This window comes from Peromyscus leucopus, chromosome 14 (genome assembly GCF_004664715.2).
Source record: "Peromyscus leucopus breed LL Stock chromosome 14, UCI_PerLeu_2.1, whole genome shotgun sequence".
In the NCBI taxonomy this organism is placed as follows: Eukaryota; Metazoa; Chordata; class Mammalia; order Rodentia; family Cricetidae; genus Peromyscus; species Peromyscus leucopus.
In genome coordinates this window covers 40,611,985-40,638,397 of record NC_051075.1, presented here as the reverse complement: position 1 = coordinate 40,638,397, position 26,413 = coordinate 40,611,985, and the positions used below count along the sequence as shown (strand labels likewise).

Below are 26,413 nucleotides of genomic sequence, written 5' to 3'. Positions count from 1 at the left end.
TATATATATATATATATATATATATATATATATATATATATATATATATATTTTATCAGAATTTGAAATTATACAGTTCACTGGCTTCTGTGCATTAAAATTTAAAGTTGAGATGAGTTAGTTATCAGGTGGATTTTCATAAGGACTTCGTGATCTCAGATTTCAGTGAAGGCTCTATTTGCCTTCCGCTTAAATGAGGTTGAGCATGGAAGGGAGGTATCACCCTTTATCTCGAAATTGGATGCTGAGTCTGTGATTCTATCTGAGTGTTCATTACTTTTTAAATTTGTGGATCAAGACGAATGGGAGGCTAAAAGAGGTAGGTGGAGGAGAGGGCTGAGGCAGAAAAGAGAGAGGGGAGGGAGGGAGTGTGCCCTCCTGCTATAACAGAAATAGAAATACCTTAGCCTGGGAAGGCAATCCGCAGTAGAACTTTATTTTTCACAGTGTTGGAGACTAGGCGAGCAGATTCTGTGTCTGGTGAGGGCTGCCTGTCTTGAACTGGAAAAAATGGTATCTTCCTGGTATCTACGGCAGGAGAGGTCTTTTCACTCAAGTTCTTTTGTCGTTTAGTTTTTGTTTTGTTTTTATTTGTGTATTTATTACAACTGTACAACAGATATTAGCAAAATGTGTTGACAAAGTAATTTTTTTTTCATCATTTGAACAACGGTCCTGTGTGGGCTAATGGTGGCCCTGCTGAGGGGCCAAAGAGAAATCTGTTCCAGGGAGAATGTAAGAATAATAAATAATGGGGAGCCCACAGGTGAAGCGGTTGCCAGTCAGACACTAAGACTATGAGAGCATCCCCATCTCTTTGGGGGAAGCCATAGGGCAACCACCCCAAGAGCCGGCCCAGGGCAGAGCTTCTGGTGAAAAGCGAGCTTCTTGTCAGCCTCTCTCCCACTTCATCCTTACCCTCTCCATCTCTGCCTGGTGGTTAAAGGCTCAGTGTGTATGGTAGAGGACCAGTGCTGGACTGGCCTTCTTCATCTTTGGGGAGCTCCAGACCAAGCTGTGGTCCTTACAGACTCAGGCCTCCAAAAAGAAAAATCCAGGAAAATATACTCTCATTTCACTTTCATGAGTCTTTCTCTCTTTCCCACACGCAAGACAGTTGTGGTCTTTCGAATTCAGAATTCCACCCATCCCCCGCCCCCCAAAGTTCCCATTGCCGATTTAGACAGGAACAGTTCCAGAGGGTTACAGTCCATCATGGCGGGGAGCATGACCAGGAGCCCAGCCCGCAGTCATGGCATTGGAGCAGAAGCTGAGAGCTCACTTCTGATCGCTGGCGCAGGAGAGAGATCTCTCCCTGTAACAAACGGCCCGGAGCACACATTGACTCAAGTGCTTCCTAAAGGTCCTACCCATCAGTGCAGTTGCACTGGGGAGACGCGGAGGGACACAACATTCAAAGCGTAGCAGTTATCAGATAGTGGGTTCTGTCACCCTAGCATTTACAAAAATATCAGAAAATGTCTTGGCAGGTTTAGGAAGTATAACGGTCAAGAAATTTTGGAACCTAAGTCTTACTGCTTGCGAAAATGTGTTGTGTGTGAAGATGGTTTTCATGTTATGAGCCCCAAGCCATAAAATTCCGAAAAAGCGGATGAAGAGACTACTCAAAGTCATTCCAGGGACCCGACAAGTAATAGCCAACATCCAAGCCCAGAGAATTAGATGAGCTTGGGGTCCAGCTCGTTCCAGTCACCTCTGCTTGTTCAAATGCATTCCTATGGAGAACCGTGTAGAACAGACTGGGTTCAAGGAAGATACAGTAATACGTGAGGTGTTTTTAAATATTTACGGAACACCTATTGCTCAGGGTAGACTCTGGGAGAACAAAGAGGACTAAGAGTCAAGCCTTGCCCTTAAGGGGCTTCCATTCTCCTCCGAAAAGGGAAAGGAATTACATAAATAAATGAAATGAATGCTTAAAAACATTATAAGCACAAAAGCTCCAGCTGAGTCCAAAGATTTCGAGGGAGTCCTGTGAGCCTGGTTGACTGATTAGCAGTCCAGGTATGGGGTAGCATCCGGGCAGACAAACCACCTAACCTTAGGGACCGTGTGATGGGGTAAGCGGTCTCTCACCTACCTGTGCTACTCTGGGATGTAGCTCACAACCCTTGGGTTTGGGAAATGGAGGGGAATGGAAAACGAAAGCAGTTGGTTGTCTCAAGGTAGAGTACCCCTAAAATGTCTGGGGATGAAATGCAAGGCAGGATCGAGCCTGAGGGAGTAGCAGTTTCCTAAAGAAGGGCGTGTGTCCCGTAAGTCTGCTAGACGTAACCGTGGGTTATCCCGCACGTTGGGTGATCGCACCCGCTCCCTCTCCCTGCGCCCTAAGCGGAGCCCTTTCCCAGCCCTAGCATCTGCAAATCCGACTCCCGTGAATCCCGAACCATGGCATCCAGAGGCCCAGGCTCGACCAGCTCAGCTCAGGCCTCACTCGCTGTAGCCTCCGGAGAGGCCCAGATTTGCTGCAAGGCCCCGCGTCTGCACCCCGGGAGCGCAGCGCGGTCAGGGACCCTCCGGAGGGCACGCTCCTGCGCGGGCTGCGGCGGGCCTTGGAGCCTCGGCTCTCACCTGGGTTTCGTTTCACTCGGTCCCCAAGTTTGGGGAGGGTTCTGTCCCCGAGCTCGCCGAGCGCTGCAGAAGCCGCTCGAGGCCTCCGTCCGGGCGATCCCCCCCGCCGGGGGGCGCCGGGCGCAAAAGGTGGGTGCGCGCGGCGTGGAGTCTCCGCACAGATCCGCAGGCCGAGCCGGGAGGAAGGACCCGGCCGCCCGGTCTCGGGAACCCAGGCGCCCGCCACCCGAGGTGCAGCAGGCCTGCGGGGGGCCTCACGGCGGCGCGCCGAGCTCCGGGGGACGCGCCCGGGCCAGCGCGGGGACAATGACCCGGTCTCCCCTCGCCGCCGCCCCCTCGCAGCCCGCGGGCAAAGCCATTAGCCATTCAGGCCGACAAAGCCCGGCGGCCCCGCGCTTTGTCCCGCGGGGCCCCCGGCCGCTGTCATTAGCCCTGATTACGCTGAGCCGCCTGACAGCCCCGCGGGCCACCCCGCGGACCCCCGGTCCCCGGCGCCCGCCGCACAATGGGAGCGGAAATCGGCCGCGCTGGGGTCCCCGGCTGAATAGAGGCAGAAGCTGTGGCTCCCCTCCGCCCGCCCGCCCCATTCAGCGCCGCTTCGGATACAGTATTTTCTTCCTTTTTGTGAAAATTGGAGGGAGAGAACGAGGTCAAGGAAGGCTTTGCAGGAGCTCTCCGCCTGTCATTTGTTTAATGTAAACAAAGAGCAAGCCCTCCCCCACCCCCCCACCCCCAGCCTGGGCTCCCCTCCCCTCCTCCCTCCGGATTTTTATAAACAAACCGGTGTGGGGAGTGAGGGGGAGCGCTGGGGTGGCCGCGGACAAGTGGCTTTCGGGGGAGACAAGGGGCGCAGAGGCCCGTGGGGAGTGTTTTTGGTTGGAGAAGCCAAGGGAGAGCCGACTTGAGGCTGAGGTAAAAATCCTGGCTTTGGTCAGGTCTGTGGAAATGTAAAAAGGCCTTTTTTCGTCCGTGCTGGACTAATTGCTTTTGAGGAAATCGTGACAGGGGGATTTAAGAAAGGAAACGTGCTGTATGTGTGGACAGTACCCTCAATTCAGAACCTTGTGGAGCCTTCCTGCTGCCGGGAGGTTAACACTCTCCAGGCCAGGATGAAGTTGATTTTTAAAAAATGTTATGGAAAATCCTTATAATGCACGTTTATGAGCGGATTCGGGTGATTGGATAAGTCGCTGTGTGAAGATCTGGGCTAATTTCCAATCTAGGGTCATCTGAAGAATTGATTAATCACAAAGCAATTAAGTGTCACCAGATTTCAGGTAAACACACAAAAGCATCCTTCAAACAGTGTTACCGCCCTAAGATTCCAACATGAAATTAGATGAATAAATCTCCGATGTACTGAAGCATCATAGCTACTTTAAATGTAATTCTTGGGCAGCTTGTTAATTTAGGTAAACAGTAGATCTTCTTTAAAAGCTTTCACCAAGGCAGATAGGGGGAAAAAGAAAAAGAAATCCTTCACGGTTAGGCCTTCTAATTTTCTGCAACTATCATTAAAAATTATTTTGTACAGAGAAAGCTTAGTTCCTCCAAGTGTTACACTATTTTCTGGAGAGCACAGAGCGGATGTTCTCAGTCCTCCTTTGTACTGGCAAGTCGGTTGGTATTTTTAGACTCTCAAATTCTTCTACATCATTTCACTAACTAGTTCTCCGCCACCACCACCCCCACCTGAGCTCATAAAAATGAAAGCTAAAATTTGCCCATCCGTTTCTCCAAGTGTTGATTCTGGATCACCCCATCGCTGAAATGAGGTGGAGCTGGATCATAAGATTGGAGTGCAATCCTGTTGGTTGATTCTAGACTCGGGTGAGGCAAGAGACGCTAGGGTGCAAATTGTCGTTGTTGTTGAAACAGGCTCACTGTGTAGCCATGCCTAGCCTGGAACTCACTATGTGGACCAGGAGGACCTCAAACATACCGAGCTCTGCCAGCCTCTGCCTCGGGAGTGCTGGGATTAGAGGCGCACCACTGCCAACAACCAAGGCTGCAAAATTAAGGAGACAATTTCAGGTCCCTAGCACTTGTCACTCACATGACCTAGAAAGTGAACACGTTCTTAAAATTTTCACCTTGGTGCCTTTTTTTTTGGGGGGGGGGGGTCTCTGGTGCCCCAGACCACCCCTTGTCATCCCAAGAACTACCAGAGGCTTTAGGAATCAAATGAGGGAGCTTTACCACGGAAATCTTTCACGGGCCACAGAAGGGCGTTTGTTTGATTTGGGAATTACCTATTTGATCACAAAAGCTCTCTGTATCTGTCCATCTAGTGCCCTTTCGCTATGAGAGTTTCAATTTTCAAGAATGTTCTGGATAAGGAGCATTGCACACAGAGATGACCTATTCATAAAGCCCAAAGCAGCCAAATCAGTTTAAGTGACACAGAAACAAACAAAAATCAACCCTTACTCGTGTCCTGGGCTTCCAATTGCCATCTGGCTGCCCGTCTATTGTCTTCCTGGACTCCAGTCTTCACGTGTTTGGTACTCTAGCATGTTTTGCCTTCAGAAATGTTAGCAGGCATCTGACCCACGGAGCACCTTCTAAGAACAGAGGGGTGAATTAAGAGGACCCCAACTGGGTGAGAAGTCCAGTCCAAGTGATTTAAAGATAAACGTCAGATTTTGTAATATGAAATCCATTTCAGTAGGAAAAACAAAATCTTAGATAATCTGGATATCATTTACTTAGCAAAAAGGTGGTAGTGTGTGTGTGTGTGTGTGTGTGTGTGTGTTACATGTCTGTATGCAGGAAGAACAATTACATGCTAAGTGTATTTTATATTTTAACTGAGGCTCTTCCCAAGACAATGACGTTCTTGATAAATTGTTGCATATTAATGTAGAGCGCTGATTTAGAAAATGCCTGTCATTTCTCTGTGGCCTTGCTTTATGGTCAATATATAACCTTTGCATACTGTCTCCTATCTTAGTATTTCTTTTGTTGGAAATTATTTATTTGACTAAAACCCACTTCTGAGGCAGGAAGCTGCTAATGTAGTTACTGACAACCTCTCCTAATTTTTTTCTTAATAAAAGCTCAATTCTACATGCATTATATGCTTACCAGGAATGATCATGAGTGCCCACTGCTTCTGAATGGGAGAGAGCCTCTAAAGAAATGGAAATGCTTTTTTAGATTATCAAGTTCTCGTGTCTTTGCATTTTTGTAAAGTAAGACTCATTGCCCAAGTCTAGAATTTGTCTTCCCAAATTGCCCTTAAAAATCGCTGCCACTTCCTAAGGATGAGTAGGTGCACAAACCTTGATCACTTTTGTGGTGAATGTAAAGCGCTGCCATAGATGGCATGCTCCTGTTGCAAATTCTAGGTTTAATGTGGTAATGTGTATGCGTCCATGGATACATACATGTATACATATACATGCATATATACAATTCAATGTAGCAGGTAGTTAGCAATCTATCAATGGCTGTTTAAAAATACATACTGAGAGATATCAAAGGTTATAGAGAAGTTAATGAGACTGTTTGGATAAGATTCCACCCTCCATACCTGGTAAAGGCAATAAGAGTGATTTTTAAAAAAATCTGAGATAGCTGCTCCCTTAATTAAGAAAGGTTACCCACCAAGTTGTTTTATTATTTGGCTTCTCCACACAGAATGCGTTGAGCTTGCTCGTTTCGAACAGCAAGTTCCCCGAGCTACAGAGAAACCTATCGTGGAAGTCTTTTAAATAAGTAAATAAACAGCATATATATGTTTTGTTTTGTTTTTTAAAAAAAACCTTCAAAGCAAAAGTTATACATATATAACAGTGTCCTTTCGACATGAAATACCCACAGGAGACTCGCGGGCAAACGCTCAGCGTGCAGTTCCGTCCCAAAGAGGTCTTTGCAGCCAGATCCTTCAGAAAAAACCAAAGCGAAGAGAAGTGGCGTTGGGTCAGGCCTTACCGCGGGCCCCTGAGTCGCGATGGACAAGCGCTAGGAGAGCCGGCTGGCAGTGGAACAGATCGGGCCACCTAGGCCCGCGGGTCCCTGGCCACCGGGCTTCTACCAGGGAGCGTAGGCTACGTTTGCTGGTCTCATCCTCTCTCCTTTTATGTTGTGTATCTCGTTTTTACACTGGATTCTGTTTCTAAGCATGATGAGTGTGGGCAGCTCAGATGTCGCATTCGCTGTCGCTGGACGTGATGGAGATGGCCGAAGTGGCTGCCTTGCTGGACAGACTAGCAGCGGGGCTGGAGGCGACGCCCAACACCTCTGGCGGGCCCTCAGCCTCCGAACGTAGCACCCGCCCGGAGCCCTGCGACAGAACCTGCTGCTGGAGTCTACGGAGGAAGGAAGGGACAGGGTCACAGCAAGAAACCAAGCGGCGATGTCGTCCCCCCTTTCTCTGACCTGCCTCCCCCCAGCTCCGCGTCAAGACTGCTCTTTCTCAGACCTTGACTAGGTGAGGAAGGTGAGGCTACGGAATTTGGACCCGGAATTTGGACCGATGCACAGCCGCCCTTCTGCAGAACCCTCCAATTGCCTCATGCCCTTTCTCGGCTCACCATGAATTCCTCCTTAGCCTCCCTGAATTTTTCTCAGCTGTCACCCACCGTTAAGAGATTTACTGGAGGACTGTCAGAAAAAGCAAAGCGGGACAGAAAAGGCTCCGGGACCCGGGATTCCTTTCCTAGTAGTACATCTGTACAGGGCTCATGCCTGAGGTGGTACCCCCGGAATCTGATCTATTCCAGCTAAAGTCAAAAATCGCCGCCTGGAGGTTGCCCGGAGAGTTTGGGCCTGGGATGCAAGATCCACGGCGCTGGAGAATGGAAAGCATAGGCCGACTAGCTTGCTCGCTTTGAGGCAAGGATGGTCGGTTTGAGATGGGGATACCCGTCTTTCTGCTTCTTAGAACCTGAGACCCTCGAAAACTGAAACCTTCTCAGAGCACCAGGGGAGGATGTAGCCGGGCTTTAAAAAAAATGAAGCAAACTAAATAGGCTTCACTTGATAAGAGTCTGGGGCCACGCTAGCAAGAATTAGCTTTGGGCCTTTGGATTTCTAATTGATTCTAGGCTTGTAATCTTTCTCTCTCCCCCCCCCCCATGCCCCAACTCCAGTGACACCTTGGTTTGGTGACCCACACCAGCTGCCACAGTGACCCCAAATCCCCAAAACCAGAGAGATAGTGGGGAGCCAGGAGCCTGCACTGGAGTCCAGAACACAGTGGTCTCCTAAACCCAAGACAGATGGCACCCCCATCTCCCGCTGAATCCAGGCACCAGGTAAGGGCGCCGCCCGCCCGGAATGCCTTGTCCTGCCCATCCCGGTGGGCACCGAGCCCGGAGGCCTCTAGGTACTACTGACCTGTTTTTGGCTGCCGCCGCCCGATCCCTTTGTCGGCGGTTTTTGAACCAGTTGCCCACCTGCGTGGGGGTCAGTCCAGTCGCCTGGGCGAGCTCGCGCTTTTTGCTGGGGTTGGGATACGGGTCCTGAAGGTACCACTCTCGAAGCAGGTGCCGCGTGCGCTCCTTGAAGCAGTGCGTCTTCTGTTCGCCATCCCAAATGGTCCTGGGCAGCGGGAACTTCTTCCTTACCCGGTACTTGTCTACCGGCCCCAGGGGCCGTCCACGCAGCTTCTCCGCCTCCTGGTAATGCGCCTCCAGCCACAGCGCCTGCAGCTTGGCGTGCGATTCCTTCGTAAACTTATGGTTTTCCAGGATGTGGTAGAGCTCGCGGTAGTTGCCACCGTGGAAGGCCACTATGGCTCTCGCGCGCAGCACCGACTCGTTCTTGTTGAGGGCCTCACAGGCCGCCGGGGCCACGGGCAGCGACCACAGGAAGCGACCCAGGCGCTCCACATCGCCGCTTTCCTCCAGGGTCTCGCATACCCCGGCCACTTGCTGGGGGCTGAAATTCAAGATGGGCAGCTGGAACATCGAGGCTGTGCGGACGCCCCGAGCAGGATGCGCAGCAGATGCCCGCAGGCCGATCGGGGTGCGGCTGGGGGCTACAGAGTCGGGGAAGGGGGGGAGCCTTCCCGCCGGGAAAGAGCTGTGGGTTGAGTTCGGCTGCGCTTGCTCCGCTTGGGCACGCCAGTGAGCTAGCCCGCGCCGCTACTGGGGTGGGCGGATTGGAGACGCCGGCGCCATGGAGACCCCCTGTCAGTCACCGGGCAGCTCTGCCAATCAAGGCAGCCACTAGCGCGCCCCGGCCATTTCAGCACCTCCCCAGACTCGACAGCGCCCGCGGTTTGCCTGGAGACTGCTCAAGGTTTTGCCGGACTCCAAGGATGAAAAAGAGGTAGGAGTGGCTGGAACACACGGAAACCGCCGCGTTTCACCCTCCCAGCTCCTCCTCCCCGGCTCCGCCCTCCTGCTTTCCCACCCGGGAGGCAGGACGCGGCAGGAATTCACTTTGGGGGCCCACGCAATGCCTGGGTCAAAAGGACTTCAGAGGACAAAGACGACTGGGCAAAGACAAACCCTCCCAGAACTCTTAAGTTTAATCGTAGCGAAGCGGCAAACCCCGCGGGGAGCGTGCGCACCAAGGGGACAGGGAGGGAAGTGTATCTTGCTTTTATTTCATTTTATTTTACCACCCTCCCCCCGCCCCCAGGCACCCATTCCTCTCTGTCTCCTGCAAAAGCAGCTGCGTGGGAAGCAGGCGTGGAACAGAAGGAACAGGACCAGGGATCTGTAGAAGAGGTCAGTTTGGACTCTAACTTCCACCCCCTTCAGAGACTTCAGAAACTGTTTTAGACGGCAGCGGCAAGGACACACACTTGATAGCTAGGTGCTAGCCACGGAGTCCAACAGCAAGAAAGGCGGGCTGGAGGGGCTTCTGACCCAAATAAAGTCATACTTCATAGTTCCCCTCTCCAGTTCAGCGATCCTGAACAAATGTGCACCAGCCGTATCTAGAGTGAGAAGTCATCCATGGGTCAGGACAGCAACTTAAAAGCCTGCTTTCAAAGATTTTTTTTTTTTTTTAAACATAGGTTCTCTCGTGGCAGGCTGGTTTTGACTCTGCCCAGCGTTAGAACATACAATTCCTGGGGTAGAGGCAGAAATCTTGGCTTTTTAGATCAGAAGCAGGTCAGTGACAGTAAATGGGGGTGGTGGAGGGGGAGGAGGGCGGTGTGTTCCACTACACCGTGTGTTAAGGTGGCAAGGTAGAGGGGTCAGAGCCGCGGGGCATTGACCCCTCCCGCAGAGAGCATGGGCCTTTTTGGCATCCTGCCTTCTGGCCAATAGATTGAATTGGCCACATCTATTGATTCCCAATTGACATCCACATCATACCGCTTTCTGTGGCTCCCGTCAAGGGAACCACGATCTCATGTGGGCCATTGATGAGGCTTCTTCGGTAGAAAGGAAATATTGGGTAAAGGCGTCCCAAGAAAGCAGGACCCCTGACAAGGTTCACCACCGAACTGGACTGGGCCTGGCTGTCTTTGCTTTAGTATCAAACACACTTTGTGTGCGGCTTGTACAGCCTGAGTACATCAGAAGGCAGATAGATAGCACAGATGGTTGGATGTGTCGGGTCAGATCACACACGCCTCAGTGCAGGGTAAAGCTCGTTCTGACGGAAACCCCTGATATTATTTTCACAGATCTTCACAGTTCACTCGAAAAAAAAAAAAAGCCGCAGAGGGGAAGGGGCGGGAAAAGCCCCGTAACCATTTACATCATTTCTGTGAGATGGCCAGCCGCCTCAACAGTGAGACAGAGCAGGGGCAAAGTGAGGAGCCAATGGGGCCAGTGACAAAGCACAGACCTTCTCTGCCTGGGAGCGACTTCTGAATCAGCTCCAGGGACAAATTTTAGTGAGAAATGTCGCATACAGGGGTCCTAGAACCCTTGAGGAGGTGAATCCATGGTGCAGAAAAACGCCCCGGGGACCTTTGAAGACAAAGCAGAGATCCAGCCGGGCTGCGGAAAAACAGAGGTTTCCCCTCTGGCCAGGGAAGGAAAGCATGCCCGAGCTCGGGTGTGCGTGGCCTTTTCTCTTTTCACACCGTGCCAGAATGGCTTCACCTCTGTCCCGGATCTTGGAAACTAGGCTGAGGTTCTCCCGGAACCTACAGCTGCTCTCCCAGGCCCAGTGCAGGCCCTCGGGGCCGCAGGCCACAGCCTCCCGCCCAGCACTCTTGAGTCAGCGCACAAAGTTTAAAAGCTGCAGGTTGCGGGCCAGGGACCACGCGGACTCGCTCACCTTTTGCCTTTAACTTTTGCAAGCGATCGGTTTTAATTTTCCGAGCCAAGACGCCCCATCCGGGAAATGCTAATATTTATCCCACTGCCCACTTCTTGAACAACAGTTCCATAAACGTGAGATAAAAGGACACTTTGGCCTATGCGTGTTTGGGGTCCCAGCGGGAAGTTGGGGCTCAGCATCGGGGCTGGCAGCGGAAAGACTCCCAGGAGGTGCAGTCAGTCAGTGCTGGGCAGGTGCCTCGTTACCCAACCGGAGGGCCCTGGAGGTTGAGCTCTGGGGTGGGAGATAGTTCTTCGGCCATCGTCAGGGACTTAATTTTGTTAACTCAAAAGAAATAAATGGTCCCTTGGAATCGCCTTTGTTCAGCTTCACCTGGAGAAAAACTGAAAGAGATGAGTGGGCTGAGTCTCCATCCAAAAGTGGGGGGGGGGCGCTTCGGGGGCTTCTTAGAAATGACTTAGTTGTGCAAAATGCAGCCTGCACCCCACCTGCAAGCTCTCACAGCTCAGTTCGCGTTAGCCAGGCAGAAAGCTGTACCTTCAGGGTGGTTTTTCTTAATTTTAAGGAAAGAAAGGTTAACAAACAAACCAACGTGGGGGCGTCGTGGCAACCCTCTAGTGGCGCCCCCTTCACTCCCCACTTTATTATTTAATTTGTGGCCTCGACACTGTTGGGGTGCTTTCTGGCCCTATGCTTTACAAGGGAGACCGGCCAGTCAGCGCTCAGTTCTGGCCAAGAATCCAGAGATGTGGATTCTGCTCGCTGTCAGTTTTAGTTTGGAGGCGGGATGTGGAGAAAAATACGTAGAGGTAATGCTCCAGCGCAGATTATAACTTCAGATTTAGAGAGTACCACACTTCTGTGAACACAGGGAGCACTTACCAGTTTTTTGTTGTTGTTTTGTTTTTTTGTTTTTTCCTTCTAGGGTAGAAAGACGGATGCTCACAGTAGCTCACACTGACCGAGGAGCTCCGAGCTTAGAAGTCAATACACTTTAACTGAGTTCCAACCTTACCTTTTCATTGCCTGCTCCTGTTTCTAGCTGCAATGCCTGAAAGAATAATGGTGTGTTTCCCCCTCACCTCGCCACATTTGAATAGCCAGGGGCTTTAAGAATGTAGTAATTGAATCTATCTGAATTCCTTAATAAAGGCGTTGTGCTGTGTGTGAGCGAGTCAGTCTGGAAGACAATGAGGCTCCAGTCTTTTGTGTGTCCCTGTGGACTTTTGGAGAGTCTTGTCTTCCTTTCCCCTCTCAAAGCCTGACGCTGACAATAAAAGCTGTTGGAGTTTTTGTTTGTTTGTTTTGTCCTTTAATCGTTCATACCTCTGATTTATATTTTTACTTAGAAATAATTACTTAAAAATATCTCATTTATAGCAAAAAAAAAAAATCTACAAAGTGTCCAAAGGTATTTCGTAGTCTTTTAAATGGCAGTATGAGAATTAAAAAACTTCCATTTACTCCTTAACTTAGTTCTGATTTCCCAGTGAGACTGTCCATGTAGAGGTGCGTGTCTGCTGATGTCTTTGGTGGTCCAGCTCTTCAGATTGTGGAATGAATTCTAGATCCTACTTTAAAATACACACTGTCCTAAAACAAAGCAAAGCAAACACCTCCCAAGGTAGATTGTTGCTGTAATTTCCCACACATTTTGGCATTTCTTCTCTCAGGACGCACCTTGTAACAAAGAGTGAGCAGACAGAGCCCTTTATTGCCTCCTCCTGAGAACAAACAAATGCTGTCTTTGAAATGGTTGGGGCTGTCCTAGCTTTGCAGACTTAACTCGACGCAGGAGAAATGTTGCCATGAAACTATTGGTTTAATTTTCAGAGATGGATGTTTATTATTATCTTGTTGTTATTATTCACCAGCTGGTGTTTAAATGGCATTTTAAATGATGCAAAATTGCTTATGATTTTTAAGTAGAGAATAATATATGTGTAAATGTACTATTTTTAAAGCAGTGAGTATCGATCTTTTTAAAAATTGTGCTGCCCATCCAACTGCATTTTAAGTTCTCATCTGTGGTGGACTCAGGATCTTTGCATGAAAATTTGAATCTAAGCAGAGAATACACGGCGAGCTAGGGTCCCCCTAATATAAACTATGATCTTAGGCGCACACATCTCTCTCCTGCTTCTTTAGGGCAGGCCTCAAAGTGTACAGGACTAACCACACAATCTCATTGCTTATTTAGGACTATGCACCAACGGATCTGAAGGATTAATACTTAGCTATGTGACTGGCCTATGACTTATAAATACACTATTATCAGTACTAAGATGTTAATTGATTGACCAAAAGAATCATTAATTCGTAGTTCTCTACTGGAACATTATTTCCTCTCCCTGTTATAATTTAACACTATAGTTAACATTTCCCCCACTATCATTAACATTATTTCTTTCTTTTTCTCGCCATTTTCAAGACCAAGATCAATATCTTTCTAAAATACTCATAATGGGAAATCAAAGTGGCTCATTAGATAAAATTTTTGCCACCAAGTATGACAACCTGAGTTAGATCCCCAGATTCCACATAGTGAAAGGAGAGAATCAATTCCTACAAGTTGTCCTCTGACCTCTGAAAACACACACACACACACACACACACACACACACACACACACACACACCATTAATAAATACCTTACCTCCTCTGAGTTAGTCTCCTTGGTTAGCAGAAAACACTTTTTTTAAAAATTGCATTATAAAAAATACACTTATATGTCATCTTACCTTCAAAGTAGCCGTTCTCAGCCGAGGGCAATCTTACCATTCCCTTCCCCTACTTGCAGGAGACATTTGTCAACACCCAAAGACATTTTCAATTGTCAAAACTGCCATCTAGGGACTGAGCCAGAGGTGCCAACATCTTAGTACTTGAGCAGAGCAGCCCCTGACAATAAACACCAATAGCCTTGTTGCTAAGAACTCCAGCACCAAAGGATTTCAACATAAATAAGGCATGAAGCCTGGCTAGAATTCGGTTTACCTCAGAGGTGAGTTGTTTGCAAAGGAATCAGCTCAGTTTTGTTTTGTTAGATTTATTTATTTTATTTATGTGTATGAGTGTTCTGCCTATGTGTATGTCTGGGCACCAAGTGTGCGCCTGGTGCCTGAAGATATCAGGAGAGGATGTTGGAGCCCCTGCAACTGGAGTTACTCATGGTTACCGGCTATCATATGGGTGCTGGAAGCTGAACCTGGGTCCATTGCAAGAGCCAAAGTCCTCTTAACCACTGAGCATCTCTCCAAGCCTGGACTCGGTATACTTTTAATTTTATTGGGTTTGTAGGCCACGTTAATAAAATCAGTTCTTAGGACCTATTTTTTTTTCCTTAAAATTTACTGTAGTTGGTACCAGTAGTCATACCAGTAAGCCACGAACCTGAGAACAGGATGTTTTTCTTTTTAACATGATGGAGTTGTGGTCTTTGGGCAATTGGTAGGACAGACATCAATAGTCATCAATCTGTCTTCATTTTACAGAGACCAAGGACTACCCACCTTAGGCATCTAATTAGTGGCAGACGGGGGAATCAAACAAAAAATTCAAATTCTATCCACTGCACACTCTACCCTTCTCACTCAAGGGTTTAATTCTAGCAGAGTTGGGTGCAGAAGGTCTGTACTATTTCCTGTGGCTATGACTTCAGCATTTGGGACCCTCTAGTTCAAAGGGCTCATGAAGATTTAAATTGTCTTGGGTGTAACTTGCAAACCCCAAAGGGTCCCTGAATCAAAATGTGGCTTTGGGTCTCCATTGTCGTCTTTGGAGACCGGAAACTGCTGGAGTTTGGGGCTGGCACCCTGAGTCAGTACACTGTTGGCTGACAGGAAAACGGAACTGAGTGTGGCCTCAGGGGGAGAGGGGATTGGACTTGAGGTGTTGTAAGGCTGGGTTTAAGTGAAAAAACTCTCAACTCTTTTGTCAGGTCTTTCAAAAGAATAACAGTGATGCTCACAAGCATTTCTATAATTAACAAGCTGTCAACATTTTCTATTACGTCTACAGAAGTCGATTACAGACCTCAGAATTGTGATAAGTGTTTCTTTAGGTCTGAAATGTTAGCCTTCATCTTCTTTTCAGCCTAGGGGCAATTTTTGAAACCAATTTTGTTTCAATCATTTTGGATCAGTTGTGTGGTAATTTTGGAAGTGCAGATGCTTCAGGCCCACCTATTGAAATAAAGATTTTTAAATGGAAACCCAGAGAGGAGGCTGCTTAAGCCTCGCTAGGACCAGCTGCAAAGCTCTGGCAGGGAATTATACAGACAGACAGGGAGAACAGAATGGAAAAAAATAAGAGGCGGAGAAATGTGTGTGTTTCTTTAACAGCAGTTTTTTTCTCCTTTGGACCCTTCAGACTGCAAGATTTTAAGCTCTCCTTTTTTCCTGTTTTAAAAAAAATAAGAAAATTTATTAGAACAGGTATTAACACTGGGGTTGAACTGAACTTCAGAAATTTCTCATATTTATTTTTTATCTTCCTTTAGTAAATTTTCTTCTGTATCTTTTCTGTTTTAAAAAAAAAAAAAAAAACTAAATTAACCTTTTTGGTGCTTCTCCGTTATCTTATTCCTTAATGAGTGCTAACTATTTTTACTAATACCCTGCTTTCTCTCTTTTCTACTTGGTCTGATCTGTGCCGCCTTCCGTCTGTCTGTCCCCTAGCCTCCATTGCTGAGTACCTCCTCAGTAGACTAAGCTTAAATTGTAAGGTAGACAAAGACAAAATGCTCACTCCTGAAAGAAGCTGGGACGAAGGAGTGGGTCTCGGAGACGAGGAACAGAGTCACTACAGTGATGTCTCAGGACAGCAATGCTTCTTAGCCTAAATTCACGGAAGTCATGAAGTAGTAGATGCAGGGGGACTTTAGATATTTGAAGTTTATACCATTGCATTACCCACATGTTTTGGGGCCCCAATTTTCTTACCTAACAAATGCAGTACTCCTTAGATGGGAACTGCAATGATTAAAAGAGATATGAATGACTAGCCTTTGCTCAGTGCCCGACAAAATGCATTTCAACAAGAATTAGTTTCCCTTTTGTGACCAACCATTGACTTAATCTAGCAACTGGGCGTCAAGTGTTGTCTACATGATGTCTCACTTTCCACTTGGTTCTTCATTTCACCATCCTTTGGTGTTGTCTTTGGGTCCCTAGAAATGTCCTTTGTTTTTTTTTTTTTTGCTTTAAAGATTTATTTACTTTATTTTATGTATATGAGTACTAGGCCTACATGTAAGCATGCATACCACATGCATGCCTGGTGTCTACGGAGTTTCAGAGGAGGGTGTTGGATCCTCTGGAACTGGAGTTACTGATGGTTTTGGGTCACCATGTGGGTGCTGAGAATTGAACCCAGGTCTGATGCAACAAATGCTCTTAACCACTGAGCCGTCTTCTCAGCCCCTGGGAACGTTGAAAACAATAGGCTCTTCTGAGGTAGGCTTTCTCAGTCCTTGTCGTTGCAATAAACTAATCTAAAACATTCCAAGTGCCTTACATGAATTAACTTAGATCTTTACTGTGCTTGTTTCCTATGGTTGGTGTAACAACATGTCTCAAAGCTGAATGGTACCAAAACCCAGAAATATATTCTCTCCCAGGTCTGGGGGGCCACACATGTGATCAAAGTATTGGCAGAGTCATGTTCTTTGCAGAGGCTCAGAAGAATGCCTCTTCTGATTCTAGGCTGCTGCTCCTTCTTCTTTCGCAACTGCATCTCTCTAGTCTGTGCTCTGAACTTTACATCACAGTCATTGGGCGTGCTTGCGTGCATGCGTGTGAACTCTGCCCATAATTCATAAGGATCCAGAAGATTGTATTAGGGACCATCTGGGTAATCTAGGGTGTTTCTCCTTATAAGATCTTTGACTTAATCACTTGTCTTAGCACATAAAGTCAGATCACAGATTCTGGGGATTAGGAAGTGAATTCATCTTTGCAATCTTCTTCCTTCCAGCATACACACCAGTTACTTGATGTTCACGCCAGTCTCAAGTGCTTTTGTAAATGGAAAGATAGAATATTGCAATTGATTGATCTAGAAATAGGAAAACCATTTTTGGCTTTATTATTTTTATTTATTTTTTAATTTTTAATTTATTTTTATTTTACCTTCATTGGTGTTTTGCCATGGGTGTTTGTAGATGTAACCAATCGTCTTATTAAAATAAGAAACACAGAGCCAATGTAAAAGAGAAAGCTGAGAGGTCAGAGCTCAGAACTAAAATCTTACCTCCTGCAGTGTTCCTAGCTTCCCTGAGAGAGAAGCATACACAGACCTCATCTGGTGTCCCTTGGAACTGGAATTACAGACAGTTGTGAGCTGCCATGTGGGTGATGGGAATTGAACCCAGGTCCTCTGGAAGAGTAGCCCCTGCTCTTAACTGTTGAGCCATCTCTCCAGCCCCAGCTTTATTATTTTTTAAATAAGTTATTTACTTCATTTCAAATTATTCCATATCAAGATTGGAAAGAGCCCAATCAAAGATGAATTTTCATTAATTTCTTCATATTATTTGAAATTGTTTAATTTTCTTTAGGACAATAATAGGCATGAAAAAATAATTAAAGTACTAGATTTATATCTTGGGATTAAACAAATGAGAAAAGATTCCACATCTCTTTGTATTTTCTGTTCAAATATGGAATGTTTAAGTAACTCTTACACTTTTTAAAAATGATAGTATAGGCAATTGATCTCTGTTAGTATATCACTGAGGAGTCAGAGGAATCTTATGACAGAATTTTGAGTTAGCTATTCAGTATAATTTGTGTCATTTAATATAAAGCAGTGAGCTGCTTCTTTGGGTTTGGTGATGTGCCCTGTCAGCTGTAACTCTTTTGGGTTACTCAGCCTTTCCTTTCCCCTCTTACCAGAGGGGTGAAAACTATTACTCAAGCAAGAACTCTCCTGTTAAGATCTCACCATATGGAAAACAAGTAGATGTCAGGAAAATACATGTCTCAAAACTGTGGACTTGAATCAGAAGAGTGCCCTGGGCATGGCTCAGATGGCTAAGTCCTTTTCTCCTTTACTTCCCCCACCACGTATATGTGTGTGCCTGCTTGTCTGTGTATGTAGTGCATGTGTGCAGGTGCCTGCAGAGGCCGGAAGAGGATGAGAGATCCTCCAAAACTAGAGTTGGAAGTGGTCGTGAGCCACCTCTTGTGGGTGCTGGGACCAAACCCCAGGCCTCTGCAAGAGCAGCAAGTGCCCTTCACCTCTGGGCCATCCTCACGCCCTGTTCAAGTACTCTTCTACGCGCATCAGTAAAATGTTGGAGTTTCCTTGTATAGGAAAAGCAGAGATGAGAATTGAAATACGTCATGATTTGGGGCTGTACTGGTGGGTTTTGTGCCAACTTGACACAAGTTGGGGTCATCTTAGAGGAGGAGACCTTGACTGAGAGAGCGTCTCCATCAGATGGGCCTACAAGCAAGTCTGTGAGAGATCTTCTGGACTAGTGACTGATGTGAGCAGGCCTAGATCACGGTGGCCAGTGCCACTTTTAGGAAGGCGGACCTGAGTTGGATAAGAAGACAGGCTGAGCAAGCCAGTAAGCAGCGCTCCTCCATAGCTTGTGCCTCGACTCCTGCCTCCAGGTTTCTGACCTGAGTTTCTGCCCTGATTCCCTTTTATGATGAACTGTAAGCTGTGAGATGAGATAAGCCCCCCCCCCCCACTTTCCCCTCGAGATGCTTATGGTTGTGACTCAAATCTTAACAGGCTGTCCTGTGGGAGCGTGGAAGATAAGAATGGTTGAGAGCAATGCGGTTGATGGAAACCTGGCTCGTGAAGTTTCGGAGGGAAGCCAAGACTCTATCAAGATCATTTATGGGACATTTTAGGATAAGAATCTGTAGAAGTGAAATGTTTACTGGGACCGTCAATACTGGTTAGCTGAGGCTGAAAAATAGGTTGATTAATAAGAGGCCAGCATCATGGAGGCCATACTTCGTGGATGATGGTCAGCATCACTTCTGCAAGGAAGTGTTTACTCAAGAATATCACAGAGAAGCTGTGTGCCAGAGAAGACAGCGTCTGTGTCTTAAGCTGGTAACTGAACTTGGTAATGTTCATGTGAGAGTCTTCCATGTGGAACGGTGTTTGGGGTCATAAAGGTACAAGATTAGTAGGATCATAGAGAGCAGCTGAAGCTTGGCACTGTGAGAGACCAGAAGAGGTCATTAGTAAAGACACAGCTACAGTTGCTGTGGAGACTCCAGGACACTGGAGATACCAGGACTATAGGATGACCACAGGGACAGTGACAGGTGCGGAGTGGAATCAGCCAGAGCCTATGAGATGAGCTACACGTGTTCTGGATGTCAGAGATGGAGGAACAGAGCTGCCCAACCCCTTCAGAGCCCAGGAGGTAGTGGATGAATCCCAGATGCCGGACATCGACCTATAGGATTTGATTGTACTGCTGGATGTTGGCTTTGATTTGATTTAACTGTAGGCCTTTGCTGGTTCTTTCCTCTTGGAATTAGAAAGTATATACATATTTTAGGTTTCAAAGTATCCCACAATGAAGAGATGTTGGATTTTTTTAAAAGAGAACTTGGACTTTTAAAGTGTTGAATGTATTTAAAGACTGTAGAACTTTAAAATTTATACTACGTTTTAGACTGTGATATTAATATGATATCATGAGAAAAAAACAATAAAGGAAAGGTTATGGTTTAATAGTGATATGTTTGTATGCCAAGCTGACAGAAGGTCAATTCTGCTGGTGAATTTTTTGTTGTAGCTAGAGTTTTCTCCAGTCCTGCCTGGCCCATGGTCAGGACAAATCTCTCTCACCCACCAGTCCCACAGCCACTTAGACCCAACTGAGTAAACACACAGAGACTTATATTGCTTACAAACTGTATGGCCATGGCAGGCTTCTTGCTATCTAGTTTTCTCTCTGGGTCCCACCAAGCCCTAGCAGCCTGACAGCCCACTTATAAAATAAACATACAGATGCATATTTTATTTAAACTGTTTGGCCTAATGGCTCAGGCATCTTGCTAGCTGTTCTTATATCCTAAATTAACCCATTTCTATTAGCTATAAGTTGCCACATGGCTCGTGCCTTACCAGTACCTTACATCTCACTTGTCATGGCAGCAGCTGGCAGCAGCTCTCTGCCTCAGCCTTCCACTTCCCAGAATTCTCCTCTCTCCTTGTCCCACCTGTACTTCCTGCCTGGCTACTGGCCAATCAGTGTTTTATTTATTAAGCAATCAGAGCAGCACATTTAACATACAGAACATCCTACAGCATTTTGTTGTTGCTGTTTTGTGTCAATTTGATACAAGCTTGGATCATCTATGAACAGTAACTCTCAATTGAAGAAATGCCTCTATACGATTGGTCTGTAGGCAAATCTATAAGGGCATTTTCTTGATTAAGGATTCATGTGAACAGTCTATAGGTAAGTCTGTGGGGGTATTTTCTTGAGTAAGGATTCATGCGGACAGATGTGGCCTGCTATGGGACGTGCTACCCTTAGGCAGGTGGTCCTGGGTTGTAAAAGAAAGTTGGCCGAACAAGCCCCGAGGAGCAAGCCAGTAAGCAGCATTTCTCCATGGCCTCCACCCTTTGCTTCAGTTCTGCCTCCAGGTTCCGCCTTGAGTTTCTGCTCTGACTTCCCTTCATGATGGACTGTAAGCTGTGAGGTGATATAAACCCTTTCCTCCCCACATTGCTTTGCGTCATAACCTTTATCATAGCAATAGAAAGCAAACCAGGATGATGATGATGTTGATGATGTTGATGATGGTGATGATGATGGTCTTAGGTACCATAGAACTATTTATTTACTTATTTATTTTGGTTTTTTGAGACAAGGTTTCTCTGTTTCTCTGTGTGACAGTGCTGGCTGTCCTGGACTGGCTTTGGAGACCAGGCTGGCCTCGAACTCACAGAGATCCACCTGCCTCTGCCTCCCAAGTGCTCGGATTAAAGGCATGCACCACCACCACCCTGTAGCATTGTAGAACTTTATATAATTTAAAGGCATTGTTGTATCATAATGTAGTACAATAACTAACATTTAGAATTACTAGTAATGAACAAGAGAGCTTTTCCATTGAGTTCCCTTGAGTTGGTAGATATTGATAATTGGAAAGATAATAGAAAATGAGATTAGAATTTAAAGAATTGTTTGGAGTAGGGCTGTGATAACTAGCCATTCCTAATCTTGTAAATGAACCAAACATGATGCTTGAGAAAGAGCCATTAATGAAGGTAAGTGACTATCATGGAAAGGTATAGGTCTCTCAAGACGGAAAGTTTTTGCTTACTCTGGGACTAGAAATTATGTTTGCTCAACCAACAATAAGTAAGAAGCCAATGGGGTTTTGACAACATGGTGAAAAACACAGAATTCTTCTATGAGGGGGGGAGAAGAAATACAATTAGAAATTCCAGGGAAAATAAAATATATATAATAAGTTAAGGATAAAAGTGGAAAAACTGAGGGTCAAGGTGATGGTCCAATGGATTAGTGCTTCTGCACAAGCCTGAGGACCTGAGTTTGGATCCCTGGTACCCACATGGTGGCATGTGCCTATAATCCCAGGGCTGGGGGTTGGAGACAGAGAATTCTGGGAGGTTACTGGCCAACCGGTCTAAACAGTGGATGAGTTCCAGGTCCAGTGAGAGATTCTGTCTTAAAAATCAAAGTGAAGGCCGGGCGTTGGTGGCGCACGCCTTTAATCCCAGCACTTGGGAGGCAGAGGCAGGCGGATCTCTGTGAGTTCGAGGCCAGCCTGGGCTACCAAGTGAGCTCCAGGAAAGGCGCAAAGCTACACAGAGAAACCCTGTCTTGAAAAAACCAAAAAAAAAAAAAAAAAAAAAAAAATCAAAGTGAAAAGCAGTAGAGGAAGACACTAAACATTAACCTCTGGCCTCCACAAGTGCAAACATGAATGCTGGAATGCACCACACACACACACACACACACACACACACACACACATACACACACACACACAATGAAACATCTAAACCATGGCATATTTGTAATCAATTTATGGAGAATAAACAGAGGAAATTTTAGTTGATTTTGCTTGGGAAATTGATTCAAGTAAAATTTCAAGTGAAATGTGTAATAGGACAAAAGTTTATCATCTGTATTTTTTTTTTTGCATTAGTAGCATTCTTTAGGTGCATACCTAGGCAACCTTGAACAAAAAATGGGACCTAATGAATTATGGAACCTGAAACAGGGCAAAGGTTGTTGTTGTTGTTGTTGTTGTTGTGTGTGTGTGTGTGTGCGCGCATGTGTGAAAGCAGAAGAGGACATAGCGTATCATCTCCCTCAATTCTATAATCCTCTGCTTTATTCCTTTAAGGCAGGATCTCTTGCTAACCTTGATTTTCCATTTTTAAATTAAAAAAAATTTTCTTTGGTTAAGGTGATAGCGAGCCAGCCCTAGATGATGCTCCTGCCAGATGTTTACAGACCACACAAAGCTGGCTGAATGGGTGCTGGGGTTCAAACTCTTGTCCTCAAGTTCGCATGGTAAGTGTTCCTTAACCACTGAGCCATCTCTTCAACCTCCATTGAGCAAGCTTGCTTTTTTTTTTTTTTTTTTAAATCCGATGTGAAAGATACAAATGATTTTGGAGGCCACCAACCTAAAAGGACATTTTCCTTCTACTGTTCTGTACATTATCATTTAAGAAAATCTGGCCCCAAGGACAGATGGCTTTAAGTAACCAGGTCAATTCACATGTCTAACCCTAAGGTCAGGTCCTGTGGCTCAAAGGTTTGATTTCCTTTTCTTCTACCCCTTGCCTCTCTTCCTCCCTCCTTCCTTCCCTCCCTCTCCTCCCCTCCCCTTTCTTCTTTTCTTCCTTTCTGAGACAGGATCTCATTGCGTAGCTCTGGCTGGCCTGGAATTCACTTGCCTTTGCCTCCTGCATACTGAGATTAAAGGCACGTGCCACTATATCGAGTCCTGATTTATCTCTTGTTAAGGACGCGCAGCTCTGTTACCTGAGGGTGACTTTTGAATGTCATGAACCTTTATTTTCCTATAACTGATCTCATCTTCCTCTTTAGTCTCTTCCCTGAAATATACCAGGAGCAGTGGGGTGAGAGGGGGGCATCTTTAAACTTCTCAATTAAAGATGGCTTAAAGCTATTTTTTAGGTAAATCAAGTGGGATTTGTTTTGCTTTGTTTTTGTTTTTGTGTTTTTGTTAAATGCAGCTTTAAAAATCCCTTTGTCTCTCTAAACCAGGCATCTTTACATGAGACAGACATGAACTTGTGGTAGGTTGGCATGGCCTTGGATGTATTTGATGCTCTTTGGCTCTTTTCTGGTCTGCTGGGGTACGTGCTGGTGGGCAACCGGCCTTTGGCATGTAGAGCAGGCATTCACTGCTAGTATCTGGATTTCTCAACATTCACTTTCAACCGTGAAACACCACACACTTCATCTCTGCCTATACGTCTTTAAGTAGTCTCTCTATTAATTCATGTTTAATTTTTGGTCACGATATGGTTTGTGCATGTGTGTTGACGGTGGTATCGACACACGTGCCGCTGTGTGCTTATGGCATCAGAGGACAACCCACAACGATGGTTCTCCTCTTTGACCAGGTGGGTCCCCAGGGACTGAACTCCGATTACCAGGCTTGGTGACAGACACCTTTACCCAGTGACCAACTAGCAGGTTCCTCATTTTGATTTGAATTATCAGATGAGAACGGTGTCCCCTGCCGAGACTTTGAGCTGCCGGCTGACTTAGAACTGGAGGTCATCGAGATCATCGACTTGACATCCCCCATCAGCATCTCAGTTAGTGTTCACCATCATCCTTGTCCTCATGGTTAGCTGGTGAGGGTTGTTTATCTTTGCGATCTCTTTATTCAACTATATACAGTGTTCTAGAAAGCACACGGGCTTGAGAGAAAAGGGCTATGATGTCACATTGAAGCTTCTAGGGAGATTAGGAATTGAGAACTGAAGAATGGAGACATTTTTTTTCTCCAGTTGAGAGGAATAACATGAACACAAAGCTACAGAAGCTTAAATAATCAAAATGTCTTCATGGGTCACTGAGGAAGCCGGTTTGATTAAAGTAGAGAGATTTTTGTTGGGAAATGAAGTTGAGATCAAATTGGGAATATTTTTGTTCACATTTTTCTTTAAAGTTTATTCAATACAACACAGTCTCCAACTTCACTGAGCCCCAGCCTCAGCTTTCTGGTCAGCACCAGAGGGCACAGCAGTTCTTCTGTATGTGTCTCGGTCTGTCCCCTCCTCTTGCGAATCTTGCAGGTAGGTCACTCTGTAGATCTTTGGGCCAAGGCCTGCCAGTTGAGGATGGCTACATGGCAGGGTGCAGGCACTTTCTCCGGGGATAGGTGGAGGTCATCTGGGAGATACTGGATGCCCTCATTTGTAAGGTACCAATAGAAATGTCTCCAGACAACTCCTCCTTCCCATAGCCTTGAGGCTTCAGAGATCTCACGGCCTTCGGTAAGTGAAGGCTGGGCACACATTCTTGTCTGCCAGCTCGGGGTGTTTGGGCATATGGTCATCTTTCTTGGCAACCGGCACTCCTTCCTTGAAAAGGAGTTCATAGACGGCAATCTGGTTCTTAGGCATCAACAACGCGGCAGGGTCCGAGATGAAGGCTGGGAAGGAAGGGGTACGCACAGCACAGCGTCTCTACTGGGCCCAAACGGGGGAAACGTTTAAGACAGGGGAGAAGCATTCCAATCTGAAGCAGAGGGAAATGCAGGACATAATTAATTAAATAGCTATATTTTTGGAGACAGTCTCACGTAGCTCATGCTGACCTTAAGCTCCCTATGCAGCCAAGGATGACCTTGAACCCGTTCCTCCTCCCTTCACCTCCTGAGTGCTGGGATTACAGGTGTGTGCCACTCTGCCTGGGTTAATTAATTTATTTCGAATCAGGTAAATAATATGATGGAATAGGTGTAAGGAAAAAAAATCAGCATGGAGGCTGGAGAGATGGCTCAGCAGGTAAGAGCACGGGCTGCTTTTCCAGAGGTCCTGAGTTCCATTCTCAACAACCACAAGGTGGCTCACAACCATCTGTAATGAGATCTGATGCCCTCTTTCGGCGTGCAGGCAAACATGCAGGCAGAGCACTCATACATTAAAAAAAAAGTCAGTATGTTCTTGGATGGAATGGAAAGAACAGGGCAGATCAAAGAGGAAAAGCCTGTCTCCACTCCATGACGGCGTTCACCCTCTGCTGGCTGCTGGAGATACAGTGGTGGGCAAACGTAAAGCTAGAGACCTGTGTGACATAAAGAACAGAATAGTGAGGAATAAGTTAGGACTGAGTGTCCTAGTTTAGCTTTGGTGGCTGTGATAAAATACCCCCAATAAAAAGAAGCAACTTAAAGGAAAGGGAGTCTATTTTGGTTCACAATTCCAGGTTACATTACAGTCCTTTTTTTTTTTCTTCCAGTTTTTTGAGACAAGGTTTCTCTGTGTATCCCTGGCTCTCCTAGAACTCACTCTGTAGACCAGGCTGGCCTCAAACGCAGAGATCCACCTGGCTCTGCCTCTCAGGTGCTGGGATTAAAGGTGTGCGCCACCACACCTAGTTTACACACCTAGGTCACGTGACAGCATTAGGAGCTGGAGCTAGCTGGTCATCTTCACCCACAGTTAGGAGCAGAGGGAAATGGGTGCATGCATGCTTACTTGCTCACTCTGCTTGTGCTCAGCTCCATGTCTCCATTCTTCTACAGCTACAATCCCTCTGCCTAGGGAATGGTGCTTCCCATAGTGGGCTGGGCCTTCCCCTATCAATTAATTTAATTAAGACAATCCCTTACAGACATGCCTTCAGGTCAGTCCAGTATAAAGACAAACAAAAACCTCTTTTCTAGGGTTATTCCAGATGGTGTTGAGTTGACAATTAAAGCTATCACACTGAGATTTTGAATATCATTTAATACGACTTGACAAGTAAATGGACATATTTCAGGAGAAACAGATGAATACCTAGAACAGAAACAAAGGCACATGAACAGTGAAAAAATGGATGGGTTAGGTTGAATTAAGTGGTGTTTACCTGAGATGGGTTAGGTTAACCTGCACGGAGTTAACATGGGTGTAGTGTAAGTGATGTTTGGCCCAGAAAGACACTGTACTGCTCCAGCGACAGGGAATTAAATAAAGAAAACAATTTTGTTTTAATATTTAAGTGCAAATTCTTTCATACATATGAACCCTGGTACATTTTTAACCCCGTTTTCCTCCATTGACCTAACTTTGAGGCATGTAAATAAATTAGTCTTAGCAGGCTCACATTATTTACTTCTTCTATGCCTCTTTTTCCTGTAATGACAATTCTTAGGAGAATCATGTCCATTTCTCTCCTTGGAAACGCTTGTAAATTGAGATGGTAGCCATTATGATAAACTATTGCTATACCCCATTTATTGTGGCTACCAAGGTGTATGTGGTGTGTGTGTGGAGGGTTATAGGAGTTGGCCTGTTCTTGAGGAGCCTACAGTACAGTGGAAGACAGAAAATAATGGAGAACTAAAGCTATGCTAATGACTGTGAAGGATAAGAATGTAAAGTAAGAGTTTATAATGGGCGTTGCTAG

General features: G+C 46.2%; 1 protein-coding gene and 1 pseudogene across 1 annotated transcript; both read right to left on the bottom strand.

Annotated features, from left to right (window-relative positions):
* Positions 1–6,203: 6,203 nt before the first annotated feature.
* Positions 6,204–8,841, bottom strand: Six6 (SIX homeobox 6). Its single transcript, XM_028859192.2, has 2 exons — positions 7,936–8,841; positions 6,204–6,905 (listed from the first exon to the last, which is right to left on the bottom strand). Exons 1-2 carry the CDS (start codon positions 8,505–8,507, stop codon positions 6,737–6,739), a joined length of 741 nt encoding a protein of 246 aa, XP_028715025.1. The 5' UTR covers positions 8,508–8,841; the 3' UTR covers positions 6,204–6,736.
* Positions 8,842–23,994: 15,153 nt separating this feature from the next.
* On the bottom strand, positions 23,995–24,611 carry LOC114684499 (annotated as a pseudogene).
* Positions 24,612–26,413: the final 1,802 nt, after the last annotated feature.